Here is a 13,796-nt window from a genome sequence, read left to right on the forward strand (position 1 = left end):
ATAGCACCCCCAGTTTAATACAGATCTATTCCCACAGTTCATTTCCCATTTAACATAGTGGATGCTGATCTACCCTCGACTATGAATTGTGTTTTAACCTTTGTTTTTGTTCATTGTGCTTTTGGTCAAATACACTATAGAAATATAATAAATCACTAAAAAAAATATAACATACTACAACAAACAAGACCAAGGAGAAAGACCTAGAGATGGGAAAAAAAAAAAAAAAGAACGACAACAAGAAACATGCAAGATGATATTCTGGGGTAATCTAGCTGTAAAGGATACAGGACACTCCTCGTTTTGTCTCTGTCAGAACATTGGACAGTATACAAAGAACTTGTTTTCCTGACGAGAAAACTTTACCAGTCATGAGGCCGCCCTGCAGCTGTATTCTGTTCCATCAGCAATAGTCTGTGCCCTGCACTAGGAAAGAGGTGGCTTACCAGTCTCGGGGTATTTCCTCAAAATACTATCATTAATTCACACTAGCAAGACATGTCAAACAGCTGTCACAGGTAAAGACCGTGTACTTCAACAGTGCTACATAAAAAAAAAAAAATGGAAAGGATATCAGAGAGGAGAGAGCAGGAACAAGTTGGGCTTACTGAATCAGGGAAGTAGATCTGGCAAGGGCAGAGTCCCAAACTTAAAGAACAGGCAGCAGTACCATTTTGACCAAGCAACAGGAATGTCTGTGCCACTGTGAGTCAGCCAGGCAGTAGTAGAAAACCTCAGACAACACTGCACCCGGTTTAAAATCCCTCTTTTAGCCACATCAGAGCTAAACCACATGAAAAGAAAGAGTCTTATCAAGGGAGCAGCCTGCCAGCCAAGCCAGTCTGCTGCCAAACGTTAGCTCAGGAGGCAAAGTCTGGCTCCCTTCCCTGCCTTGATCCCCCACTCCCTTTTTTTTTTTTTGCCCTAGGGCGCACAGACATCTGCTGTACAGAATGCAGCTTCCTCGCCAAACATCAACCTGAGGTGCACAAGTGAGCAAGCTCTGCGCCAGCCATTCTGCCTAACGGGAAAGCTGCTAAAGGAGCCCCCTTTTTATTTTTTTTTTCTCTCTACCCTCTAAGGAAGTGCGACAACTCCTCTCTCAGCCACGTGACTCCGCCATGACATTCGCCCGCCTGGAAAATGCTCAGGCGGGCCTGCTGCCAAGAGCTTTGGATAGCAGGCTGGAAAAAGACACAAGGTTATCTTCTGCCTCGCGTCTGTCTCTCTCACTCCAACTGCTGGGGCAGGCTGAAGCAAGCTTCATAGCAGCCTGCTGTAACCATACACACCCAAAAAGAGATAGGAGAGAGAGATAGGAGAGAGAGAGAGAGAGAGATAGGAGAGAGAGAGAGAGAGAGAGAGATAGGAGAGAGAGAGAGAGAGAGAGAGATAGGAGAGAGAGAGAGAGAGAGAGAGAGAGAGAGAGAGAGAGAGAGAGAGAGAGAGAGTGTGAGAGAGTGTGAGAGAGAGTGAGAGAGAGAGGCCAGCCCCGGCAGCTCAGTGCTGTACACTGCCATGCAGGAGCCGAATTCAATCCTCAGGTCTGATCTTCTGCTCCCTGAGCTGGACAGGACCGGGGGGGGAGGTGACCGAGGCAGCTCCGACAATCCCTGCCACCACTCAGCGGCGCTCCGGCAGGAGTTACGGTGCACGGCCCCAGGACCGTTGCTGAAACGAGTGAAGCGAATTAGCTGGAGGTAGAAAAACTGGGAAAGTGCCTGGCTAGTTGTGAATGAAGGCTCATGGCAACAGATCCGAGCCCCGATTCCGGTTAGGTTGGAAACTACCAGCCTCTTTTCTCCAATCCCCCCTAAAAAAAAAAGACAAACAAAGAAGAGACATGAGACAGACGAGGAAAGAGGGAGACTAAAATGAATGGCAGAGTAAGAGAAACAGGAATGAGGGGGAGAATACAATGAACACTAAATAGAAGCGAGGGAGGGAAAGAATTGGTAAACAAAAACAGAGAGAACGCAGGAAATGAAGGAAGCCTAACTAACCAGAGACCAGAAATTTGCAGGTTATGGTAATAGGTCAATGCAGACCGGGAAGGCATAGGAACGCTTAGTAATTCAGGAATTTAACTGGTTCACAGCGGAAAAACCTGGAATTCCAAAAAAAAAACAAAACCAAAAACAACAAAAAAAACACGCAGACATCTCGGAAGATTACGGCCCCTGCGGGAGCTCCTTGCTGCACTCTCGGCAGGATGATCATCTTCCTCTCCCACCCTGGCACCTGCTCTGAAAATATTCTGGTAACTATTCTATGAAATTAGAGAGAGAACCAACGCAGAAAAATCAGTGATGAGTAGCAACGAGACTAATCCTGGTGAAAGGGGCCGGATCCTCGCTGAGAAAGGCCTCACAGGGTTTTATGGTAAGGAATCAGATTCAAAAATGCAAACCGAGCAAAAAAATCAATCAAACCTTTCCCTCCCCTTTATAATACCTGGATACGCCAAAGGGATGCATGAATTACACGCTTCTTTTAGCTCACTTGTAAAACCATGGGATTGCCTTTCATTCAGCGCCACACCAAGTTTTACAGACAGATACTGAAGGCAAGCTCTGCAGCTCCCTCCCTGAGCACGTTTCTAGTCCTGATCTAGGCCAGCACAAAGTTCAGTGGGAGCGGGAGGTTACAGGGGGAATTTTGCAATATCTGCCAGGCAGACCGGCTGCAGGAGCAGTGCTGGGGCCCTGCAAGTCGAGGACACATTTAAAGAGAGAGAGTTTTCATTTCCTGAAAACCTTTGTTCACCAGTGTTTATAAACACTGCTTAGGAGTTTGCTGAAAATGTCTAGAACATGGAAAGAGAGCAGATAAGCCTTAATTGCTGAATTATTTTTTAGGGAAGAAGTCTGCTGTCTTTTTTTTTTTGGCTTATGACCTGAAATTTAAAACACACAGCACTATAAAAGATGCTCCACAATGTTCCAGACTAAAGAATTTATACTCGAGACCTCTAGCATTTTTGCAGCACTCAAGAGGGTGGATTCTGCAGACAAAACAAAGTGAGGTCCATAGTCAGCCACTGTGCAGCTCGGCTAATTAAATGGATGAATTTATCTAGCCAACTTAGCCCATCTGCGCCACTGATTATATCCGGCTATCTTAAAGTTGGCCGAATAAGTTTATCCTGCTAACCTTCAGGACAGAATTAGCAGGATAAGTTAACCTGGCTAAGAATTCCTCCCAGTTACACCCCTAACTTATCCAGCTAGTGCCCAAGTATTCATTTAGCAGGATAACAGTTATCCGGCCAAATTTCTCTTCTCTGCTATGAAGACATTTGACTAACTCATCTTCTGAAGACTCGTGAAGTAGAAGATCTTTGTCTTTTTTTGTTTTGTTTAACATATTAAGATGGCCGTGATTGGTCTGCCTGCTACTATATTGTATTGGCATTAAACCCAGCTTAGGCAGCCTCTAAGACATTTCCTGAGATCCATACTCAAACTGAGAAATCTAAATTTGTCTACAGAGGTCTCCACAACAGTACCTTCCAGAAAGCAGCATAGTAAAATAGTTCTCACTCAGGAAGGGGGTACTACACGTGCCCCTGCATGAGTCATTAATGCTGGCTTGTTGGCTTCACATTCGCACCATAGTTCCAATACTTGTGGTTTACAAAGTTTTTCCACAGTGTTAAGGAGATGGCAATAAAATGTAAGGTTAGGTCATAGCACCTGGCTCATGCCGGCTCTAAAACTTCAGCCATTCCTCCTCCACTCGCACCCCGCAAAGCCAAGTCTGCCTCACTCTCACCTGACCTCCTCTTCTACCACGCTGGGACAACTCCCAGAGATCTGAAGGGCCAGCCAGCAGCTGTCAGGGATTCTTAGCATCAGCCTCTCCACCAAAGCAGCTATATTTAGTCAGAAGCAGCTGGAGGGGAGGGCAGCTTTTGTGCCTCGGTGGGAATTTAGTTCTGAGAATTCTCAGTGCTGGAAAGCATGAGGCAGGCTGGTGAACTTTTACCTCTTCTTCCTGAAGACGCACAGCCAGAGTGCGGCGAGGCAGGACAAAGATGCACGGACTCTGTGTACACAGACACACACATACACACGTGTGGCATGCATTCCTCTCACTAGGATGTTACCTCCTCAGGCGTTCCCACTTCCTCCCCTCAGCGCCCACTCTGATGGTCACAGAGTATACCCAAAACCATGCTTACTGCGGAGGTCCTAATGCAGTCATTAGAGAACAGAGCTGTGAACCCGAATATCCTTATTCTGTGTGTGACCCCTCCACCAAAGTTACTGAGTCTCTCTGTATCCACACTTCTAATGCATTTTCTTTAGGACAGGGACTCAAACCACATAATTTACCTTCTGAAAAACTGTACAGGCAATAAATTCTTATCTTAAGTCCTGGACAAAACTGTCAGCACTCCACCTTGGCATATCACCTCTTCAATGCCCCACCACATCCTCCTAAGTGCTTACTGCAGTCACATTGGTCCTGGAGCAAACTGGATTCTGTGCATGCTGACATGCCCAAGAGAATAATAACCCAAAGTAATCTGCACAACATCTCACATCGCTGAATAGTTCTTACATTGGTCCAACAGAAACACTGAAGATGTGGACAAATGAGAAGAGCTATTCAGCGATGCCTTTAAGAGAGTAGGAAACATGTACACAGAGGTTAACTTTCAAACCAGCGCGCAGGTGCGCGTTTGGACGCGCTCGTCAGCCCGCGTGCAGGGATGCGGCTATTTTATAAAACTTTTGCACGTATATGCGCGGTTATAAAAACCTGGCCGCGTGCGCCAAAATTTTAAGTGGGCACATAAACCCCACTTCTACGGTGTAAGTTGGGGGGGGATTTTAAAAGGGGTGCACGCCCCCACCATTCCCAGTTTACCAGTTCATCCAGTTAACAGCTAGGCCCTCCAACCCCTCCTGGTTTGATAGCCTAACTCTCCTCCCCCCAGAAATGACTCGATCTTTTTATTTTATGGCTTACATGTCAGCCATAGCGGAATTTAAATTACGCTGCTGGAGCCTCGGCGCACGCTGGGGCGTGTAAGTATTTATGCGCACATCTCTTGGCCAGGTCCAGAAACGGCCTCATCCTGCCCCCTTTTCGGAAAATTTTTTAGATCTGCACACCGTGGCATTTCCACACGTATCCGGACGCTTTTTAAAATATGGTCGGCGCGCGAAAGCCCGACATGTTTACGCATCCCCCCCCCAAATCGCGCGTGCCGAGCTGTTAAAATTCACCTTTAATAGTGTAAACACTCAGAAGGCACATTTCAGCTTCTTCCACTCTTTGCTCATTCAAATTCACTGCAGGGGGACCTTCTACTTGATTAATTTTGCTAAAATTTTGCACAAGTAGCGAAACGTCGGCCAAGTGTCAGCAAACCCTCTCCATGGAGAAGAGACCTCCACCGTACTTACAGATGGACACAGGTAGGATGCATCCTCAGACACTCACTCCAAAAAGGTTTTCAAAATCTGGTACTTCATGCATTTCAGTTCTAACCATGCTAAATACCTTTTCAAAGTCTTTTCCTTCTGTATATTCCACTGGGGCTCAGCATATACAGGTTCTGTACAGACACTTTTTTCCAGAATTGCTCATCCTTCCTTCCTACTGAACTGAGTCACAGAAATGCCTCTACGGAGCTAGGACCAGATGCCCAGTGCAGAAACAAGGAAACCAGAAAGTCAAGCTTTCCTCTCATCCCCAAAGATTACTTAATTACACAGGGGCGGAACCCAGCAACAGAGGATACAGCAGACCTGAACGATAACTAAACCTCTAAGAAGGAAAAAAGACGCACTCTCTATATAGCCCTCACTCTCCTTTATTCATCATATACAAGAATTACCCAACATGGTCTTCAGGCGCACGCCTACTCAATAGTTATATAAAGAGTCTGGGTTTCTTCAATGAAATCGTTAAACATGAGCGGCCCTGCAATAAGCAAATTCTGCAATCCACACAAATAAAAAGCAGGTTTAGATGCTTAAACTAAGGATAGCACAGCCAAGGTGCATCTCATCTTGCCACTTGTCCTGCTTAGCGGGAGAAATGAGCAGTGTAGGAAACGCTGCAATGGGATACTTACATGTGGAGCTCCCTTGCATCTGAATCACACATTTGGCGTCCCTGTTAATTTCCCTCGAGTTGAAGGGCCGCACCCTCACTGCCACTTTTACGGAGGCACCTGCCATCGTTCGAGCACGACAGGTCAGTCTCTACCGCAAAGCGTTCCTACAAGTTTCTGTAAAGAAAACAAAATGGAATTAGAGACCTCAATGCAAAGGCAAGCAGTATCCCCCCAAGTTTCAACCTACGACGAGTGCCCAGGAAAAGCTAGCCTAGCACCCAACCTTACAGCTAGGACCAGCATATACATATTTATTTATTTAGGGCTTTTTTATACCGACACTCATGATACCAATCATATCGTATCGGTTTACATATTCAAGTCCTACTTTTTTTTTTGTATTGAAGCTTATAATCAAATTCAATGCAGTAAAATATCACAGCTTATACCAATGCCACCAGTCAAAATATTCTACAATTTTTCCAGGTTTGAATCTCTCCTCTCTCTCCCCCCCCCCCCCCCCAACACAAAATGGAAGAGCTCCAATGCAGAATCATAAAATTTCCTTTTGCTAATTGTTTAGACTCCAAAGTTCAAATGGAGCCCATACAGACCGAAAGGTTGATACCTTAGCTCTACGCAAAGCTGCTACACATTCCATGCCATAAACACTGCAAAAAAAAAAAAAAAAAGGTTTCCATTATGAAGAAATAGCTAGTGCATCCTCCCGTTTCCAACGAAACCCAAATTTTGCACTGAGCTGCCACCAGCAATTGTCTCATTAACTTGCTCATCTTCACTGGCTCATCAGATACTGGTGAACAGAACTGGCTCCAGAGGCAGAGTAATTTTGGTTCTCTTGAAAATAAGGGTTTGAGCACTTTTCCAATAAGACTGCTCCCGGTATTATGCTAACATCCATCACTAGTTTGAGGATTTTTACTCCACAAGATGTAAAAATTACCACATGCCACTCATCATTTAGGTAAGAAAGTACCCATGCACAGTGGGGGTCAGTCAACAAGCCAACACTTGAGAGTGCATCTTTCATTATACAAACCAAAACGGGCAGCTTTCAGCAGGCACCAGAACATCCTGCAGTTTTCTTCTACTTTCCCCTCAATTGTACTCCTTCACATCCACATCGCACACTTTTTTTTTTTGAGGATGTATTTAACCCAGTCTGAGGACCTAAGTACCGTCCACAATAAACTCTGTATCCACTCTCTAGTACAGGGGAGATTATGATTTTTGCTATGCTCTCTCTAATCAAAGCCCATTTCCCAGCTGGACTGAGAAGATTCAGTTCCTTCCCTCCCCCCCAGACAATTCATGTTTCAATTTCTCCTCCATGGGAGTATTAATAGATGTGTGTATCTTGGAAATAAGCCCCATGGGGAGCTTTTTTTTTCTTTTAATATCTCAAACTTTCAAAGCCTCTCATGTTTTTAACTATATCCAGTTTTCTTTTTTTTTTTTTTTTTTTAAATCAAAATAAATTGAGGAAAAATCTGTAAATAACCATACCAAACCGACAGATGGCAACCGATATTTAACACACACGAGTGAATATCCTTCCTCCCTCAAACAGTAATTCTACTCTTGAAAAACCCAGCTTTTCCCACCTCTTACATACTTGGACATAAGTCCTGCCAAAAAAGCTTTATTACAGCAAATGGAGTCAAAGGGAACAAGTTTCACTAACTCCTAATTTTGCTCTCTATATCTATCAAAATTAGGAAGAGCTTTTCTTCTACTTCCAACTCAGAGACAGCAGGCCACACCCCCGTCTATGGCATAACTCTGCAGCCAGCAAGTGGTTTTAGCTCATTCGCGTTTCGCCATGCTGCACGTAAAAAAGAAAAATGTAAGGAAGTGATTTGGGGAATGTTTGCCTACAACCTGGGCTTCCCAAACATTTTGCCAATGTGACCCCATTTTAGCCCTTGAAAATTCACATGATCTCAAGGGGATGGCCGAAACAAATTAGCAGGGGTACAAACCATCCCCAAAAACGATGACTCCACTCACACCCTCCCCATACTCCAAGGTGATCCCCTATCTCGTTTCAGCGCCCCTTGCACCACAAACTCCTGACAGTGAATCCCCCCACCACCACTCCCGGAGGCTCACATCTGTCATGAGTACCAACCAATCCGGCAGCGTCAGGGACTCCTGAGACGATCCACTGTAACCACCAGTCCAAATGGGATCTCACCTCTAATGGGAGGAACAGCCTCACCGCATAGTTCTTCTACTATGGACACCATTGGGAGAGTAAATCCCACTCAAGAGGGTGCATGTGTGCCCCTGCCCAGGCTACCACTTCCAATGTGGCAGCCATCAACCCCAGGACCTGCAGGATAAGACCCCACATTCGAACAGAGTTCAACAAGGATCGAACTTGTAGCATCAACGTGCGGATCAGAGACTGACAAATACTCTGCCCAGCCTTGTATCGAATGGAACCTCGAGATACTCCAGGGTCCGAGACAGCTACAAATTGCTCTTGGACCAGATTCACCACCGATCCTAGCTCCTGTAGCAAGGAATCCACCCTACGGGAAGCGTGAATACTCTTCCATGGTCTTGGTTCGAATCAGCCAGTCATTCAGATAGGGGTGAACTAGAATGCCCTCTCTGCGGAGAGTAGCCGCTACCACCACCATGACCTCGGAAAAAGACCCTAGTCGCCGCAGCTAGCCTAAAAAGAAAAGGCCTGAAACTGGTAAGAATGATCCACATTAGCAAGTCAAAGGAACCGCTGATCATCTTGACAGATACTAATATGCAGATATGCCTCTGTCAGATCCAGAGATGTAAGGTACTCCACTGCATGAACTGCCATCATGCAGAGCGCACCATTTCCACTCTGGAATAAGTGACTCCTAAATGTCCATCAGCGCCCTTGAGATTCAGTCTAGGCCGAAACAACCCTTCCCTTCTTAGGCATGACAAAATAAATGGAACGGCCTATGATTCAGGAATGGGAAATCACTGCTTTCAAGTTTAACGGCCTTTGTAATGTTGCTTCTACTTCTACTCACTTTTAAGGGGAGTTACATGATGAGACCATGAAGCCATCCGGAGGAATGTGAAGACATTCTAGATCATACCAATCCCAAATAATTTCAAGAACACACTGATCTGATGTAATCTGGACCCACCTGTGATAAAAACGAGATAGATGCCACCTATCTTCTGAACCAACAGGTGAGCCCGCAAACCTTCATTGGGAAGATAGAGGGGCTGCCTCGCAAACAAGTTATCTCTTACACGACACCTGTCCGTTCTGATCTGCTTCTGGAACATGTAGCAAATCAGCTATGCACGATAGGGTTCCCTGGTCCTTCCCATGGCAATACAGACCCTAGAAATAACCAGAGCAAGCTCCTGCCAAAACTTGCTTGCAACATCACAAGTAGCACAGTAATAAACTGTGATGCCTCAAGAAGAGTCCTGGTCTATGCAGTTAAAATATTTTTTCATTTTGTTACTTAACACAGAAACTATTCTAGCTGCATTCACAATTAAGACAATGTACAAAATCATACAGTATTGGATGCTTTTACTATATTGACCAACTGCCCCGTACTGGGGGAATTTCATCAGGAATTTCCACTTGCCATTAAAAAAAAAAAAATAAATCTGCAATTCAGTGGATTTTATTGGTGCTCAAAGGCACATCCTTCATTTTTGTCTCTTTAAGGCCCTCGAACTAATGTGAAGATTGTGTGCTGAAATAAAGGCAGCTAAAGTAAAACAAAAAATATATTGGGAGATACATTATTGGAGTATCTTAATGTTTTCCTCTTTAGCTTCTGAGAGCTAAAACTATGCTTGTGTAGAAATAAAGTGCTGGTTGAAAGGAAGCCATACCCTTTGGGTACTGTGCAATACTACACAGACAAACCTTTAACATCCTGCCTACTTCATTTGAGAAGTATATGCACCTCTGGGAGTAGTCTTATCTGAAATGGAGTTTCAAACGGCATCATACACAGTGTGATCTAACCACCAGGATGTCGTTTTGTTGCATTTAAATATGCAGAAGGCTCATTATTCCTTTTCAGACATAATAGGTCACTCTGATATCAACATCTGGAATTAAATAAGTCTCACAGGTGTAGAAAACCTGAAAAGATATGCAGGGGTGAATAATTATTTGGGGCCAGTTCAGGGGCTCTACTTCCTGCTCATCCTAAATATATTTCTAATTGCTGTCTATAGATCACTTGAAATAAGAAAAAAAAAGAAATACAGATGTGTGTGGATCCTTGGGCTAAGGCAAGATTTGTCGCTACCTGCAGTGAGGAATCCTGCAGGTTCTCACCGTCGGCTGATGGATCCAGGCGAAGCAGAGATTAGTCAGGACCTTCACCTATACCAGCCCACATTCCCAGGTGGCAGTCAGGTGCATCCAAGGTCTAGGTAGTGGTCAGAACCGGGTATCCATCCGAAAGAGAAGGACAGATAGGCTGGGGCAGGCAGGCAAGGGCTGGAACAGCCAGGCAATGAGGGGATAGAACAGATTGGGACGAAAACTGAAGACAAACTGGATGAAGACTAAAGAATGGAATGCAGGAAAGCAACACATACTGCTATGGAGTAGCTGGATCTGTTGCTGAGGCAGTGAGGGTAGGATACAGACCACCCTTCATAGGGCTTGGCATGAGGTCATTAGTAAGTGCCACAGGGTTTTTCCTGCCACAGGCCCTTTAAATAGAGGGAGGTCGGGTACACACACACACCTAAGGAGGAGTGTGGTAGGACGGGGCCAGCAGCGTCCTGCTGCATGACGGTTCACAGGGGCAGTCCATGCACCGCCAAATGTAGCAGAGGTAGCTGCAAATGAAAGGCATACACTGCCCCTCCTCCCTTTTGGCAAAACCCTGTCACAAAACAAGACAAGGGCTAAAAGATACAGTGCATTCAGAAAGTATTCAGACCCCTTCACCTTTTCCACATTGTTACGTTACAGCCTTATTCTAAAATGAATATGCATTTTTCCCCCTTCTCAATCTACACACGATGCCCCATAATGACAAAGCGAAATCAGGTTTGTAGAAATTTGTGCAAATTAAAAAAAAAGAAATATCACTTTTACGTAAATATTCAGACCTTTTTCTATGATAATCAAAGTTGAGCTCAGGTGCATCCTGTTTCTATTGATCATCCTTGAGATGTTTCTCCAACTTTGAGTCCACCTGTGGTAAATTCAATTGATTGGACATGATTTGGAAAGGCACACCTATTTAAGGTCCCACAGTTGACAGGGCATGTCAGAGCAAAATCAGAGCCATGAAGTCCAAGGAATTATTTGTGGTCCTCTGGACTTCCATCATTTTTAAATGAAAGAAGCTTGGAACTACCAGGACTCTTCCTAGAGCTGGCCGTCTACCCAAACTAAGCAATCGGGGGAGAAAGGTCTTGGTTAGGGAGATGACCAAGAATCCAATGGTCACTCTGACAGAGATCCAGAGTTCAACTGTGCAAATGGGAGACACTTCCAAAACGAAAACCATCTCTACAGCACTCCACCAATCAGGCCTTTATGGTAGAGTGACCAGAAAGAAGCCACTCAACAGTAAAAGGCACATGACAGCCCGCATGGAGTTTGCCAAAAAGTAATTAAAGGACATTCAGAGCATAAGAAACAAGATTCTCTGGTCTGATGAAACAAAGATTGAACTCTTTGGCCTAAATACCAAATATGTCGAGGAAGCCAGGGACGACTCATCACCTAGCAAATACCATCCCTACAGTGAACAGTGAAGCATGGTGGTGGTAGCATCATGCTATGGGGATATTTTTCAGCTGCAGGAATTGGAAGACCAGCCAGGATTGAGGGAAAGATGAATGGAGCAAAGTACAGAGAGATCCTTGCTGAAAACCTGCTCCAAAGTGCTCTGGACCTCAGACTGGGGTGACGATTCACCTTCCAACAAAACAGCAGCCATAAGCACACAGCCAAGATAATGTAGGAGTGGCTTCAGGACAAGTCTGAATGTCCTTGAGTGGTCCAGCCAGAGCCCAGACTTGAACCCAATCGAACATCTCTGGAGAGACTTGAAAATAGCTGTGCACAGACGTCCTCCATCCAACCTGACAGAGCTTGAGAGGATCCACAGAGAAGGATGGGAGAAAATCCCCAAATCCAGGTGCGCCAAGATTGTAGCGACAGACCCAAGACTTGAGGCTGCAACTGCTGCAAACGGTGCTTCAACAAAATACCGAGTAAAGGGTCTGAATACTTATGCAAATGTGATATTTCAGTTCTCTTTTCTTTAAATTTGCACAAATTTCTGTAAATCTGATTTCGTTTTGTCATTGTGGAGTATTGTGTGCAGATTAGGGGAAAAATTTGCATATCATCCATTTTAGAAAAGGCTGTAATGTAACAAAACGTGGAAAAAGTGAAGGGGTCTGAATGCACTGTTAGCTTCTACTGCTACTGATTACCAGCCTAAGTGACACAGCCACTTCAATCAAAGTTAAAGGGCAGGTAGTGCTAATGTTTTGTTGTAGCTGTGGCTACTTTACATACTGTGGATAGCAGCTAACATGGACTTTTTAAAATCTAGCATTTCTATATTTTTATTATTCCATTTTGGTTTACAGTTAGTCAAGTGAGGGGGAAAACTGGGGTTACATTCATATGAAATATTAATTTGACTGTTAGTGGCCATCAAGTTTGAGGATTTTTGCTACCAAAAATGATTTGCCCTTAGCATTTGTCAAAGGCTGCACCAAATTTCAGAGAGATTACTACTCATGGGAGACAAGTGACATCTTTGTGCCCTATATGAACTTTAAAAAAAAAAAAATTCACATCCCAACATCACCAAGCAAGCTCTACATTGTCACCTCACTCTGGAGGACAAGGTTGAGATTATTTGGCATGCTGAGCTCACTAATTGCTTTTACACCGTGTTTACATTCAAGCCAAATTACAAAGAATCAGACCAAGCTATGGAAAAGAATCAGTTTCACAAGTTTCAAGTGAGTTGCTTTTGGCACAAAAAAAAAAAAAAATGTAGCATTCTCTAGACACGGAGAAATTACAGGGCCTGGGCATCATGAGATGCCAAAGCTTCCTGGCATTCCAAAGACGTGCAAGCACAGTACATGCCAGGGCCTACAGTCACACAGCGATAACACTGCAGTTACCCAGAACCGGGGAGGTCACTACCGTGGTCCTCTCACAATCACATCATAAATGCTGACCATCAAGGAGAAAGAGTATGGCTTTACAGAGACCAGCTTTAGAATAAAATAAAACAAAACAGACAGAGAACTGAGAAAAGAGAGCGCCTACATGCCCGGTAGGAAGGAATTTATCTCCACCTGCTGACTGGTGGAGAATCCGTCGTTAAGACATGGCGCTCGTTTTACCTATCTTAGAAGGATGAAAGGTTGAGGCAGCCAAGCTGCGACTTCAAATAAATGGACTCGACGTTTATTCATATGTCGTAAACGAAAATGCCTTTGGCAGCTGAACTAGCCCTACTATACAAGCTCTCTTTAGAGTTTTGTAAGCAGCAATAGGCTATTTTAATTTACAGAAATGTATATTCCTCCTGTACAAGGTGGATTACAACATTGTCTACAATCAAAAATTACATAAAAGCATACAAATAATTAAAGATATTAAAGTTTCTCTAAGCACAACTCACCAGAAAGAGTGTTCCAAGATGAAGGAACAACCATGGAAAAACCACAA

At 44.4% G+C, this 13,796-nt stretch overlaps 1 protein-coding gene across 4 annotated transcripts in view; it reads right to left on the reverse strand.

The window, feature by feature from the left end:
- The window catches only part of KIF1C (kinesin family member 1C), a 104,092-nt gene that overhangs the window by 58,879 nt on the left and 31,417 nt on the right, over nt 1-13,796 (reverse strand). For 3 of the 4 annotated variants that reach the window (XM_029580780.1, XM_029580782.1, XM_029580781.1), the window contains exon 2: nt 6,092-6,247. In XM_029580780.1, coding sequence (XP_029436640.1) covers nt 6,092-6,197 — 106 coding nt within the window. In that variant the 5' untranslated portion in view covers nt 6,198-6,247. Of the gene's footprint in view, nt 1-6,091; nt 6,248-13,796 lie in introns of those variants that run through there. The other variant, XM_029580783.1, reaches the window with a different exon arrangement.

Source organism: Rhinatrema bivittatum, chromosome 16 (genome assembly GCF_901001135.1).
Source record: "Rhinatrema bivittatum chromosome 16, aRhiBiv1.1, whole genome shotgun sequence".
Classification (NCBI taxonomy): domain Eukaryota; kingdom Metazoa; phylum Chordata; class Amphibia; order Gymnophiona; family Rhinatrematidae; genus Rhinatrema; species Rhinatrema bivittatum.